General features: G+C 37.4%; 1 protein-coding gene across 17 annotated transcripts in view; it reads right to left on the reverse strand.

Annotated features, from left to right (window-relative positions):
• Positions 1–14,754, reverse strand: part of R3HDM1 (R3H domain containing 1) — a 185,841-nt gene that overhangs the window by 70,494 nt on the left and 100,593 nt on the right. For 11 of the 17 annotated variants that reach the window (XM_059704578.1, XM_059704579.1, XM_059704586.1 and 8 more), the window contains 7 exons: positions 14,003–14,111; positions 13,816–13,911; positions 9,093–9,130; positions 8,958–9,008; positions 8,630–8,856; positions 6,082–6,336; positions 3,320–3,471 (listed from right to left, as the gene is read on the reverse strand). In XM_059704578.1, the coding sequence (XP_059560561.1) occupies positions 3,320–3,471; positions 6,082–6,336; positions 8,630–8,856; positions 8,958–9,008; positions 9,093–9,130; positions 13,816–13,911; positions 14,003–14,111 (928 nt within the window). The remainder of the gene's footprint in view (positions 1–3,319; positions 3,472–6,081; positions 6,337–8,629; positions 8,857–8,957; positions 9,009–9,092; positions 9,131–13,815; positions 13,912–14,002; positions 14,112–14,754) is intronic. The other 6 variants (XM_059704584.1, XM_059704589.1, XM_059704582.1 and 3 more) reach the window with 5 other exon arrangements.

The raw sequence follows: 14,754 nt of genomic DNA on the forward strand, positions 1-14,754 counted from the left end.
AAAAACTTCACTTATTTTGTTATCAGACAGTAATAACTTACATAACATCTATGCCAGCTACTGCTTTTATTTGATATGGCACAATGAGGTACTCTTTTGGAACCAAAGTGCATAAATTTTTAAAAAATTTTAAAGAAAAATGTATTAGAGGTACCATTAAGAACAACAGCCTAAAGAAACAACACACACATACATACAGGCACATGCAGACACACAAACACATCTCTTTTATATATGGAAGATAAACATACTTTTCTTGTAAGTAAAAATTTTTATTAAAAGCAGTAGCTGCCCTGGCTGGAGTGGCTCGGGTTTGATTCCTGGTCAAGGGCACGTACCTGGGTAGCAGGTTTATTCCCTAAACCCATTGCTTGAAGGAAGCAACCAATCAATTCCCCCCCCCCCCCCCCTCTAAAAACCAATGGAAAAAATATCCTCGGGTGAGGATTAACAAAACAAAACAAACAAAAAGCTGAGAAAACTAGTTCTTGCAATGTTTTTCACTACTGAAACACGCTTGCATTTCAGGGGAAAAGTTTCCCAAAGGCACTCAATAAATAGGTGTTTTAAAAAATAAAAAAAACTTTAATCATTCCTAAATTTTATGGAATATAGCTGGTCATCTATAAGCTAACATTGACATCTGATTTAGATTTCCAGTCTTATATTTACATAGTTTATTACAAAGGGGGTAAATACATATTGGCTTAAATATTATTATAATCATAATCCATTTTATATGTGGGCAATCAGGCTAAGGTGAGTTAAGTGACCTGTAGTCAGTCATGTTAGCAAGCAATGGAGGAACCCAGGCAATTTTAACTAATAAAAACTCTTACTTTTGGTCAAAATGTATATATATCAATCTCCCTCTGGAATATTTCTAAAAAGAATACTTCAAAATTGCAAAAGAAACCAACGGTATTAGGGAATAATCTAAAAAAGAAGCAATTCTTATGACAATTAAGCTGTATAAATGAGTTGCATTTTTACCATAATATCAACCCAAGAGTTTCTAAAAATATGAAAGGCTTATATTAGCTTAGAACCTTATAAGAAAATCTAGAATTAAAAAGTACTAAATAAGGTAAAAGCTGAAAGATCTTTGAAGTACCTACTGTTTCTTCACTAACTTCTCAACTAGAAATGAGCAAGCTTCCTCATGGATGACAGCACCTATCACACTAAATGAGGTGTAGCTTTAGAAGTTCCAAATACAGGGTATTGAATGTGTTGTTAAGGTAGACAATCATTAAGATATAACTTTCTTCCAGACAACTTGACCTACTATGTAGGTGCCTATTGAAAGACAAGCTTTAGCCTGCTCTGGGATAAATGAAAGAGCACTATGAGCACCAAGGGTATGTATTAATGTCTACCGGAGTGTCAAGTGGTAATGAGAAAAATGTGGGTTAAGGAAACTGGCTGATTAAAGTAAAAAAAAAGATTTTTAATGTTTTTATTATTATTATTATTATTATTATTTAGAGAAAGGAAGGGGCAGGGATAGAGAGAAACAGGCTGCTCTCTGTGGGAATAGAGCCCGGAACCCAGGCATGTGCCCTGACCAGTAATTAAACCAGTGACCTCTTGGTTCCCAGGTTGACGCCCAACCACTGAACCACACTGGCTGGGCATTTTCGCCCTAAATATATTTTTATTGATTTCAGAGAGTAAGGGAAAGGGAGAGAGAAATAGAAACATCAATGATGAGAAAGAATCATTGATCGGCTGCCTCCTGCATGCTCCCCACTGGGGATCGAGTTTGTAATTCAGGCATGTGCCCTGACCTGATGGGAATCAAACTGTGACCTCCTGGTTCCCAGGTCAATGCTCAACCACTGAGCCACGCCGGCTGGGCCAAAGTAAAATTTTGATACCACTGAAAAAAAAGAAAGCCTCAGCACCTCCTTTTCCTATTTAAAATGTATCTGGCTGCAAAACAACACCCATTTAAAGTGATTGGTTACAAGAAATGTAGCCCATCTGCAGGCTTTGGAAATCACCGCATTCTTTTGTGTGGTTATTTGAAATTCCATTGATGATTATCTCAGTGTGCAAACGATAGCTACTGAGTATCATCTGTTCATCCATTCTCTATTTTTATAACTGATGATGAATTATGAAGAATGCAAGGAAAAAGAGCCATGAAATTTGATGCATACCCTAAAATTTCAAATTATAATCCATTAAGGTATTTATTTCTAAACTAAATGGTCTACGACACCTTCATTTACAATAGTCTCATAACTAAATCAAAGTTATTTTTTTAAACAACTTTTTTTTGTCTTAAATTTTATATATGTCTTCCAAGTTATTTTTAAGAGGCATATAACCATAGATAAATCCTTAATATTTTTTGAAGCTACCAGACTAACATTATTTTAACTTAATTAAATAAAATGAAAATCAGTCCTATAAAGCTCCTAGTGAAATACACAGTGCTACAAAAACCACCACATGATAGTAAAATGAAAGAAAAACACTTTAGGATCAAGTTGAATTAAGCTAAGGCAGAGAAGAATAGGGAGGGAGTTTTAAGCAGTTTAATATGTAACTGGGTATATATAATCAAACAGGTTGGGAAGTGACTATGGGAGTCTTTGGAAATAGTTTCAGGCAATTTCCTCTACATATATGAATTCATATTTATAGTCTTAGGAATGCATCAGAAACCGTGATGTCCATTTACTTTAGATAAACTGCCTTGCCCAGTATTGGGAGTGTTAATTGCCAGAAGAACAACTATTTTCAGTCCTTCAAAATATTTGATAACTTTATCAAATTGCTGTACATTCTTCATTCCTACAATACAAATGACATAATTTGTGAGCAAAACTAATGAAAATTCTCTAGTTCAAGTTTATCGCCATACTTCTTTCACAAGAAATTACTCTGCATTTTCTCTTTAATGAAATTTTTAGTGCAGAACTTGAGCAATTCAACTCAGTTTCTTCAAACTGCTGATCTGTTGAATTTTAAAACAACACACTTTCCTCACTGGGATAATGAACAATCTTAGTTTTATTTTTATACCTCGTGTCCATTTCTTGCTGTTATGAAATAGGGATAAAATACTTACCAGAGGCTCATGACATACAAAATTCCCTTTCCCCCCATATATATTCCGTATTTATTAGCTGAAAAGCCCTTGAAGTTAACCTGCCTTCCTACCAGTAGTGAGTGGGACATCACTGGTGGAAAATATTAAAGTTCTAAGAGGTACTTACATGGGCTATCTCAATTATAATTAGTGAATTTAGTCCCAAATATGCAAAGGCGGGTGAACTTAGCATTATGTAATCGTGGATATGTGCACCTGTGAGAAAATGTGATTAGCTGGTTGTTGTTGAGGTGGTGGGGGTGGCAGAGGTGGCTGTGCAGGTCCAGGCACTTGGGTTCTAATGGGCTGTTGAGTCATAGGAGGATTATACACAACTGGACTCCCATCTGGGTTTATGAAGGGCTGACCTAAAAAATTTAAAGAGGAGAAAAAAAAACAACTCATTTACAACAGAACTTGAAAATAGGTCATTCTAGTAGCAATTTACAGTACATGTCTACAATCTTTAGTAACAATTCCAAAGCCTCAAGTTTTTGAAAACCAAAAGATTTTCCTAGCTTAGGAGGCAAAGTCTGACCTTATATGAAGCTATTAATAGTTTTTCCACACTTAGAGTAAATATTCCAAAGTTTCTGCAGTGTTTTACTGTAAGGCTGCTACTCCAGAATTTCTCAAGTTTATTTTATAATACACATTATTTTCCGAAAGCCTCTGGCTTCTGGATACATCTTGCTCTAGTTACAAGATTGTGGTGCTTTAGTGCTGCAATACATTTCAGTTTCAAGAACAAAATGCTTGACTTTGGGATACTAGAACATTATTAATTAGCCTTGATTAGGTGGTGGGAAATAGCTAATTTACAGGCCACATTGTGTATATTTAACTAATTAAATTAAAACTGAATGAAAATTTAAATGGTTGACATCATCAAATTTTAAACATAGACTTGATGGCAGTATCCTTATTTTGTAGTTTCTAACTTGTTAAAAATGGTAAATAATTTTTAAATTTTAAATTATTTTCTAAAATAATCTTTTTTAATTTCAGTGAGATTTATTGATAGCTAAGAGAGAAAACTAAAGAGAGCTTAAATATTGATTCTGAGGCTTATTTTCAGTGCTTACTATCAGAGGGATATTTTATGTAACTGAGTAAATTTTACTCTTTCTCTACACATATTCTAAACAACTTTTTCTAATATTTTTATTGTGGGAAAATAACCAACAAAGAGAGATAAAAAAGAAAATAAATCCCCATAATCTTATCATTAACAATTTGGATACCTTCTTTCAGACTTTTTCAATACACATATAGATTCAAAGATTAGTATTTTTCCTCACTATACACTAGATTATATTTTTTTAAAAAAGACTATGAAATAAATTGACCACTGACTATGATACCCATTTAGTATGGGAATAATACAGAAGAGAAGTTTGAATAATAGTTTCTTACATTGCCTTCAAAACATCGTTTCTTCCATGATAAGTCCCTACTTTTAAAAAATCTATGACATATAATAATATTTGGAAGAGAAGAATCCACTGTGCCATTGCTATCAAGTGGGAAAAGTCCTCCAAAGTCAAATTATTTTTATCAGTTTCCTGACAATTTATGTGCTGGTTATAAATAACTAAAAACAAGTCATGCTGGATATTTGCTGATTGTTCATTTTGAAAATAAGCAAAGAAGTCACTTTTGAACTCATTTAAAATTAAGAATACAATTTAATTTCAGATTGACTAGTTCCTTACTTTGTTATTCTCTACTCAATACAATCAATCATGTTACCAAAAATATATTAACTGATGTGTTTTGAATGAAAAAGAATAGGGAATAGTGAAATATTAAATCATCTTACATCCTGCACCAGGAAATAGGAAATTTAATAATTTAATAAACCTGAAGACTAAGAAGATAACTTATTAAGCAAAACCTGAATTTCTAAAGAGTCAGTTATTTAATTCAATTCTTGTATAGGAACAGATGTTTGAATACTTTTATCTTAAAAAACAAAAAAATAGATACAAATGAAATCTGAAAGCAATGAATTCAAAGCCATGGCTTTCTCTACAACAAACAAAAGGAACATTCAGCGGCCCTGACACTCTCACCTGTAACTACCTTGCTTGACTACTACCATCTTGATGTGACCAGTTTTTAAGGAAGGTTATCAAATGCTGTAGGTTTTCATTATTTTACCAAATAACTGGGCTATGTTGTTTTGAAGAGAGACCAAGACTTCCTGTGATCTTTTAAAAGATCACATTTTTTCTACATACGCCATTTTTGACAATGGACATAATGAAATGTATTATAACTGTATCTCTCAGAGGTTGTTTCCCTATCTGTAAATGAGAATTTAACCTACCAAACTAGGTTGTCATAAGGATTATAACTAATGTATTTAAAGCACTTAATACAGTATATGACACACAGTAAATGATCGGTATATGCAAATCATTTTCTAATTGCAAAGAATATGTGTTGTCAATATTAATTCATAGTGACTACCTATTTTCTTATACTAAGAAGATTTCCTTTAGCTTTTCCTCAGCAGAAAACAATGAGCATATTCCGAAGGACTATTACTTACATGTTCTTTCCATTTCATTCTAACTTCTTTTTCATGCAATGCATACTATTTTCCCAGAATAAAGCTTTAATCAACTAAAACTCTTTCTATCAAAGTTTAATCAAATAAGACTCTTTCAAAGGTGGTTGTCTCATTTCTAGAAAATGAGTTGTTTTTAGTTACAGTTAGGCCATTATTTGGCATAAAAGATGATGTCATAATGAAAAAAATACTTTCTGATATAAATATGTCCTTTAACATATTTCTAGCATAAGTGTTTTTATTAAAGGAAAAATTTTATTCTAGGAAAAGTGTTAATTACGCATGACAAGTAAATAGCTAACGACACATTTACAGACATCAGATTTAACATGTATTCTTTAATTTTCAGATAACTCCTGATATCTCAACTGAAATAAACACCTTTTTTTGGGATACCAACCTGTTTGTGGGTTGATCAGAATACTGCCAGGTGGTATGCCTGCCGCTTCCAAGGGAAGCAAAAAGAAGCTAGTGCTAGGAGATGCGACTTGCCCATTTAGGCCGCCATCAAAGGAAAGAGAACTATGAGTGCTGACAGTTGGATAGATGACAGGTGCGCCATGAGAAGACTGGCTGAGAGCTGTACCTGGAAGAGGCTGCTGGATGTGAGAAAGAGAGCCCGTAGATGACCCTACACTACCAGAAGACTCAGAACCTAGGGAGGAGTAATGAAAAATATGGATTTTTTAAACCTCATACAAAAACGCAGGTTTTAAATATGTAACAATAAAATTCACATTGCATAACATGTAGTTACCACATAAAAGCATTGGTTATTTTTGATTTACTGTACAATTTTGCTTTCCCTCCCCGCAATGAACAAGTTTAATATGGCAAACTGATCATTCAAGTTGTTAGAGAAAATATGGCTAAAGCATGCAACTATAGCATGTTTATAATACCAGCTACAGACAGTCACAAAAAACACATTACCCAAGACAATGAAGTTTTATACATTTTACCTTTCAAATTAACATCTAGGAATATACAGATTATAATTTTCCCAAAGGGAAAAGAACTTAGCACAGCCAAATGCCCAAAGCCTCTTACACCAGAAACCCCTTATCTATAAGAACACAGAAAGATTAGTAGTGTAGGAATTAAAAATAAAAGATAAATTCTCTATCAAGAGAAAACTTGTCAAGTTTCATTAAGACTTTCATTTTCAGCTCATAATTACAGCATTTTCCTATAATGTAAAGTCATCTCTCAATTTTTTATATCAAAGGGCAAAGATTGCATGAAAAATATCCAATTACTTATATTAGCATTAGCTAAAATTTATTTATCACTGCACTTATTAAATTGATAATTTATTTATTTTTAACTGTTTTATGCCTCCAATTGATTTCATTTTCTATTACACTGAGATAGAAAATGTCACTGACTTTCAGTATAATAGCCAAAGATGAATAAATAAAAAAAGAAAAAAAAAGATTTTGATAATGTATACAGTTAATCAAGTTTTGAAAAATGGTTTACTCTGGGATGGAGAATTAATCTTTAATAAATAAAATAAACAAATATGAGTACACAATACAGATTCCCTCTAAAGGACTTCTATTTTAATTTGTGCCAAAATGACTATTGACCAGAACTATATAAAATATATTTTTTCCTATTGAGTTAAATAATATTTCTTTTTATCTCTTAAAATAACACGGATAAGAAATAAATAGTATATGTTCTTAAAATGTTTTAATTTGGCAGTGTCTGAATGATGTTCTCATGATACATAAGTAGTTTTTTCTGTTATGAAGACTTTGTGGACATTTTTCAAATAAATGCATATTTGGTACATATGCGTATTTCTTATATTCATAAAACTTACCTATTTTTAGCAATATTTTATCATACACACCAAGACATTTTTAATAGCTACAATGTAAGTTAAAAATGTGACAAGTGCAATCCGCAAGCATTAATATTTAAAGCATTGACTATGGTCAGGGATTAAAAAAATACTGTCACTTTCAAATACACACCTCTCCCTTCAATTGTTATCTGTACAACACCAAATGTTTGGATTGACCCAAATAGGCTAAAGAGAGGGAGCCACTTCTGCTGCTGTTCATGCTTATTTTGGGATAAAAATAAGGATCTAAAATAGTGATGGCTAACCTATGACACGCGTGTCAGAGGTGACACGCGAACTCATTTTTTTGGTTGATTTTTCTTTCTTAAATGGCATTTAAATATATAAAATAAATATCAAAAATATACATCTTTGTTTTACTATGGTTGCAAATATCAAAAAATTTCTATATGTGACACGGCACCAGAGTTAAGTTAGGGTTTTTCAAAATGCTGACACACTGAGCTCAAAAGGTTCGCCATCACTGATCTACAAGGATCCTGAGAGCTCTCGTAGTATTGAAGCCAGTTCGTAAAAGTGTAAAGAGAATATGTTATGAGCCTAAATGTTATGTGCTCTAAATGCAAAGAAGCTAAAAGAATGAGGATGTTATTAAAATTTCCACTCATTCATGACAATTACATCATATTAATTTTTTTTAGTTTCAAGTTTCTCAAAAACTTCTCAGCAATTCTATTCATTTTTGACTGTCAAATGAAGAACTTTATCGTAAAAAATCCAATCAATAATTGTTAGTATTAGCTGAAAATGTAATCACTGTTAAATAATCCTATGTGAGAAACCATCCCCTTCCAACTATAAGCAATGAAGAATTTCCAACCACCTCTGGGTACTCAAACGTTTAAGAGATGACATTTCATTGAACCAACATGATTAAATTTATGTTACAATAGAGAATGAATCTTAATGTCAATAAACATTATCTTTTAAGTTCTTTGAAAGTGCTCAATGCACTGCTGATAGGAATTTTATATTTTAGGATAGTTATATAAACCGTATGAAACATAAAGAACTCAGACAACATTAGGGAAACTAATATTTTGACTGCACAGTTCTAGACAGATATTTATACCTGCTTTCGAAAGCCTACTTATGCTTTTGCTGCTTCCAGAACTATCACCCCTTGTCAGGACGGAAATTCCACTGAAGCTGCTGGCTTTGGTTACAGCGGGTTTGAAGTTGCGGAGAGAGCTGTCTGAATCTGTGCTGCTCCAGGGCCGTGGCTCAGAGTACTTCAGCTCATTCTCAGTGCTGCTTTGATGGCTATTGGTTGATCTCCCTGAAGCATCTTTATTAACTCTGTAATTTAGAAATAAAACTTTGAAAAGTGAATAGAGATAAAAACAAAAAGAAAAAAATGCTTTATTTTTCAATACTGTATGAAAGCATGCTTACAATACCTAAATATCTGGCGTCTCTGCTGGGTACTACTGGCATCCTCATCTTGGATTCTGTTGGCATTTTAATAAGACATTTTTATTTCTATTAGCATCAGTCAGATTGTTACCAAAACAAATGTTAAAAAATTTCCTCACCTTTTGTCAATAATATAATTCTCTTGGGAACACAGGGACTAGAAAAAAGAATAGATATATAAAGTTGAGCTTTTGCAAATACAATGCCATCTATAAACCAATGATGACAACAAAAGTCATATGTAATAATATTTAAAAAGTATTATTACAGCCCTAACCGGTTTGGTTCAGCGGCTAGAGTGCCAGCCTGCGGACTCAAGGGTCCCAGGTTTGATTCTGGTCAAGGACATGTACTTTGGTTGCAGGCATATACTCAGTAGGGGGTGTGCTGGAGGCAGCTGATCGATGTTTCTCTCTCATCGATGTTTCTAACTCTCTATCCCTCTCCCTTCCTCTCTGTAAAAAATCAATTATATATATATATATATATCTATCTATATCTATATCTATATCTATATATATATATATATATATAGATAGATATAGATATATATGGATAGATAGATAGATAGCATTATTATAAACCCATCTCCCCCGCCAAATCCACATGGTGATAAAAGTACACAAATAGATGATACTGGATTTTATTTTGGCTTGGTAACACTGTGCTTGAAGCCATCCATTTTTATGGTACAAATTAATTTGAAATTAAAATATTCTCTTCCAAATAAATGAATCCATTATTATTATACTAGTGGCCCAGTGCACAAAATTTGTGCACGTGTGTGTGTGTGTGTGTGTGTGTGTGTGTGTGTGTGTGTGTGTAGGGGGTGGCGGTGGTGGTGGTGGTGGTTCCCCTCAGCCCAGCCTGCACCCTCTCCAAACGGGTTTAGGCTTGATGCTACAGGGACCGGGCCTAAACCAGCAGTCGGACATTCCTCTTGCAATCTGGAACCGTTGGCTCCTAACTGCTCACCTGCCTGCCGGCCTGATCCCCCTAACTGCTCTCCCCTGCTGGCCTGATCCCCCTAACTGCTCTCCCCTGCTGGTCTGATCCCCTTAACTGCTCTGCCCTGTTGGCCTAATCCCCCTAACTGCTCTGCCCTGCTGGCCTGATCCCATTAACTGCACTCCCCTGCTGGCCTGATTGCCCCAAACTGCCTCTGCCTTGGCCCCGTCACCATGGCTTTGTCCAAAAGGATATCCGGAAGTTGTTCAGTCTAATTAGCATATTACCCTTTTATTAGTATGGATATTCAAGGTATACACCAGTCTGTAGATTCCACCTCATTCACTCAACAAATACTTTGATCACTTGTAATTCACCTGTCAGGTGAAGCTAACTCTCTCATTCTGCAGCTATGGCTGTTGCTGTAGAAGTGAACAAGCAGCTATGCCTCAACACAGTTTTTCTCATGCTATGAATCTAGCTCAGGCAACCATCATTTTTTTGTTTGTAATATTACAACAGTCTTCTAACTAGTTTTTCAGCCACCAGACCAGGAGTCACTAAACTATGGTCAGACCTGTTTGCAAATAAACTTTTACTGAAACACAGCCATGCTCATTCCTTTATGTACTGTCTATAGCTGCTTTCATATTAAAAAGGCTTATTTCAATTGATGCAATAAAGATTATATGGCTTGAAAAAGTCTAAAATATTTATGATCTGGCCCTTTATAAGAAAAGTTTGCTGACCTCTGCTCTAGGTAAAAAGTTTGCTGATTTCCTGAACTAGCTTTTTGTGTCATCTGCCCTCTGCTTATTTGTCCAATCTAAATGTTCCTCATTTCCTGTGTCACTTAGCTATAATCCAATCTTTCTATTTCTCATTGTCAAATTGTCCTTCATCAAATACTGACCCTCTACATGGAACACTTTAGTCCTTCAGGTCTCCTCTTGGAAGCTCACTCTCTCTCATTCCTCAGCTATGGTGTGTGGCGCTTCTCTGCTGTGTCCTTATTTTACCTTTATGCCTCTACACAAATCACACACCATATTGCCATTGTCTGGCTACCCATCAAGGGTAAAGACAGTATATTGCTTAGAAACTAGACAGAAATGTATCTCATTTAGGCTCTGAGTTCAGAAGACCTGGGTTGGAATCCCAATTCTGTCATTTTAGCTGCATGATCTTTGGCTATTTTACTTAAGTCTCCTGGAGCCTCAGTTTCTTATAAAACAAAAGTAATGATACTCTCTATCATATAAAAGCTGTCTTGGGAAAAAACTATTGTAACTTTTCATGAGTATACTCTACTATGCCCAGCATAGCACCTACTATGGGTGCTCAGTAAAACTTGTTGAATAAATATTGCAAATTCTTAACTGTTAGTTTAGATATTAATTTATGCACTGTTTGTTTTTGAATATAGAGGAAATTTCTATCTCTGGCAGTGATAACACTAACTACACACGTTCATATATCCTTGAATAGTAACTAGTACTGCACAGACAGATGATTAACAGATATTGGTAAAACCAACCTGATTTTCTTCTCGAGTATCTGCATAAATTAACTAGCCACTTAAAAGATTTCTTTCATACAAGCACTTACAAAGTGGAAAACAAATATTAATTTTAAAAATCAATTAGCTTTATTAAAAGAAAAAGTTATCTAAAAATCTCAAACCTGGAAGAAAAAAATATAAAAACTACTAAGGGCACAGTGCACAAATTCATGCACCTTGAAATGAACTGTGGGCCACGAGGCTGCAGTGGGCACAGGGGCAGGTCTTGACCTATCCTCTGTGCCCCAGCCTGGCCCCTCCTGCCGTGGTCCCTGGTCCTGTCTGTTGGCAGCCCTGCTCGTGCTGTTCCAAGGCACTAACAGCGCCAGCCTCGCTTGCACCTGCTGACGGTGCAGAGCAACTGGGGACAATGCAACAGGTGCGAGTGGGACCAGTGCCGTCAGCAGATGTGAGCAGCGGCTGATGCCCCGATAGCTCCTTAGGAGCAGGGGGAGATGGGTAAGTCCCCAGGGGTGATTGGGACCAGCAGCCCACTGCTCGCACTCGCTGATGGAGCCGAGTGATCATGCCTGGCGTCGGCAGCAGGTGCAAGTTGCAGCTCTGGCGCCTGCTGCGGGTGCAAGCAGGGCCAGCACCGGCAGCGGGTGCAAGTGGCAGCTGCCAGCACCAATCACCCCTTAGGAGCAGGGGGAGGTGGAGAAGCCCTGAGGGGAGATCGGGGCCGGTAGCCACCACTCACACCTGTTGACAGCACTGAGAGATTGGGGCCAGCGCTGGGTGTTGGCTGCGGGTGTGAATGGCGGCTCTGGCACTGGCAGCGGGTGTGAGTGGGGTTGGTGCCGGCGGGAGCAAAGAATTTTCAGTAACCACCAGAGATTTGCCTGGATGACAGCGACCAGAGTGCCGCCTGCGTCTGGCACCCCCGCTCACCTACTCCACCATCCTGCCGCAGCAGATGCCCACCATGTTACACACGTACCCCATGGTGGTCAGCGCACGTCATAGCGACCAGTTGTGTGGTTGCTCCACTGTTTGGTCTATTTGTATATTAGGGTTATACATATATATAGACAGATAGACTAGAGGCCCCTGTCTCTCAGCCTGGGGTCCCTCAGCCTGGCATGCGCCCTCTCGCAATCCAGGACCCCTAGGGAAATGTCGGACTTCAGGTTTCAGCCTGATCCCTGCAGGCCTGCGGAGATTGGGCCGAAACTAGCGTCCAACATCCTCCGAGGGATGTAGTAGGGTGCGAAACAGCAGATGGCCGGGGAGGAGCCCGAGCCCGGACTGGGCGCTGTGCCGCTCCCACTCATCCTGGCCCTGCTGTGCCTGCGGTTGCTGCTCATTAGCACTGCTGCGGAGGTGGGAGAGGCTTGCACTGCTGCAGCTGCGCAACCAGCCCTGAACCTGGCATCTGGTGCCCGTCGGTTAGCTGAGCGGTGTTCCTGCTGTGGGAGCACACTGACCACCAGAGGGCAGCTACTGCATTGAGTATCTGTCCCCTGGTGGTCAGTGCGCTTCATAGTGACCGGTCAACCATTTAGTCGACCAGTTGTAATGGTCGCTTAGGCTTTTATACATATAGATATACTCAGTCCAGAATATTACTCCCATAGTAGATCTGCTATTAACTTTTGAAAAACTTATGTAACTCCTGCAATATAGTATTTTATATACTATTATTAAAATGAATAAAACAGAGTATTTCTAAAAGGTAACTTGATATGTAACAAATGTGGTTAAAAATGTGAACAGCAGATTAAGGGAGGAGTGAGCTCCTATAATCCTATCTAATAAAGAGGCTATATGCAAATTGACCATTACTCCAACACACAAGATGGCCGCCCCCATGGGGTCAAAGATGGCTAGCAGGGGAGGACAGTTGTGGGCGATCAGGTCAGCAGGGGAGGGCAGTTAGGGGTGATAGGGCTTGCAGGGGAGGGCAGATGTGGGGGGACCAGGCCTGCAGGGAGGGCAGTTAGGGGTTACCAGACCTGTAGGGGAGGGCAGTCGTGGGGGACTCAGGCCTACAGGGGAGGGCAGTTGGGAGTGACCAGGCTGGCAAGGGAGGGCAGTTAGGGGTGACCTGGCCAGCAGGGGAGGGCAGTTGGGGGTGACCAGGCCAGCAGGGGAGGGCAGTTAAGGACAATCAGGCAGGCAGGGGAGCAGTTAGGCATCGATCAGGCTGGCGGGGGAGTGGTTAGGTGCAATCAGGCAGGCAGGCAGGTGAGCGGTTGGGAGCCAGCAGTCCTGGATTGTGAGAGGGATCCCAGATTGGAGAGGGTGCAGGCTGGGCTGAAGGACACTCCCCCTCCCTGTGCAACAGGCCTCTAGTTAGTATATATTCTAACATGAAGAGCTAAAATACATACATCTTGGGAAAATATACGATCTCTAGCTCTCTGGTACTCTTCTTCTCTTTCTTCTATAGATTTGCTTCTTCTGTCATCTTTCAAACGTATTCTTATCTAAAGAAAAGAGAACAATTAATTCTTGGGAAAATAATCTGCTAGTATAAGTCCTGCACATATAAAAAATGCTCTAATTGTGCTAAATTACCTGGTTATCATCTTTGTCAAAGCTAGAGTTATCTCTCTTGAGGATATATCGTTTCTGAAAGTCTTCACCTTTATCATCCTTAATATGTTCATTGAATTTCTGATCAGGTCTAAAAAAACAAAAACAGGGGTACAGAAATATTGTTAAGATAATATACAATATTTACAGAAAGGGTAAATATAACATTTAATGAAAAGCAATAGAAGTAATAAAAGTTACCACTCACTGGTGCTATTAATAGGTAATTACATTATTTTATTAACGCCTCATAATAATCTTCCAAGAAAATATTAACTATCCCATGTTATTTGTGAAAGGCCATATGAAATATAGTGAGAACGCTGGAATCAGACTGCTTGGGTTCAAAACTTAGCTTTACCAATTTAGTTGCTTTGGGACTTACACAAGTTACTTAACTTTTATATTCCCTAGTTTCCTCATTTGTAAATGGGAATTATAGTCTACCTACTTCACAGAGTTATTCTGAACATGAATTGATAGACAACATTTAAAACAGTAAAAGTTTGTTATTATTATAAATACTACTTAGAAATCAGGTTCAGATGCCTTAAGTAACCATCCAAGGTGAAAGGGCAAGTCCATGACTGAGCCATAGTTGAAGCCTGCTATGTAAGACCCAAAGACTATATGTCCTCTTTGCATTGCCTCCTCTAAATATAAGAAAAAATTCTAGGACAAAATAAAAGTATACAGTATCATGTTATACTCCTATAGTACCTGGTTTGGTGTTG

Source organism: Myotis daubentonii, chromosome 7 (genome assembly GCF_963259705.1).
Source record: "Myotis daubentonii chromosome 7, mMyoDau2.1, whole genome shotgun sequence".
Lineage (NCBI taxonomy): Eukaryota > Metazoa > Chordata > Mammalia > Chiroptera > Vespertilionidae > Myotis > Myotis daubentonii.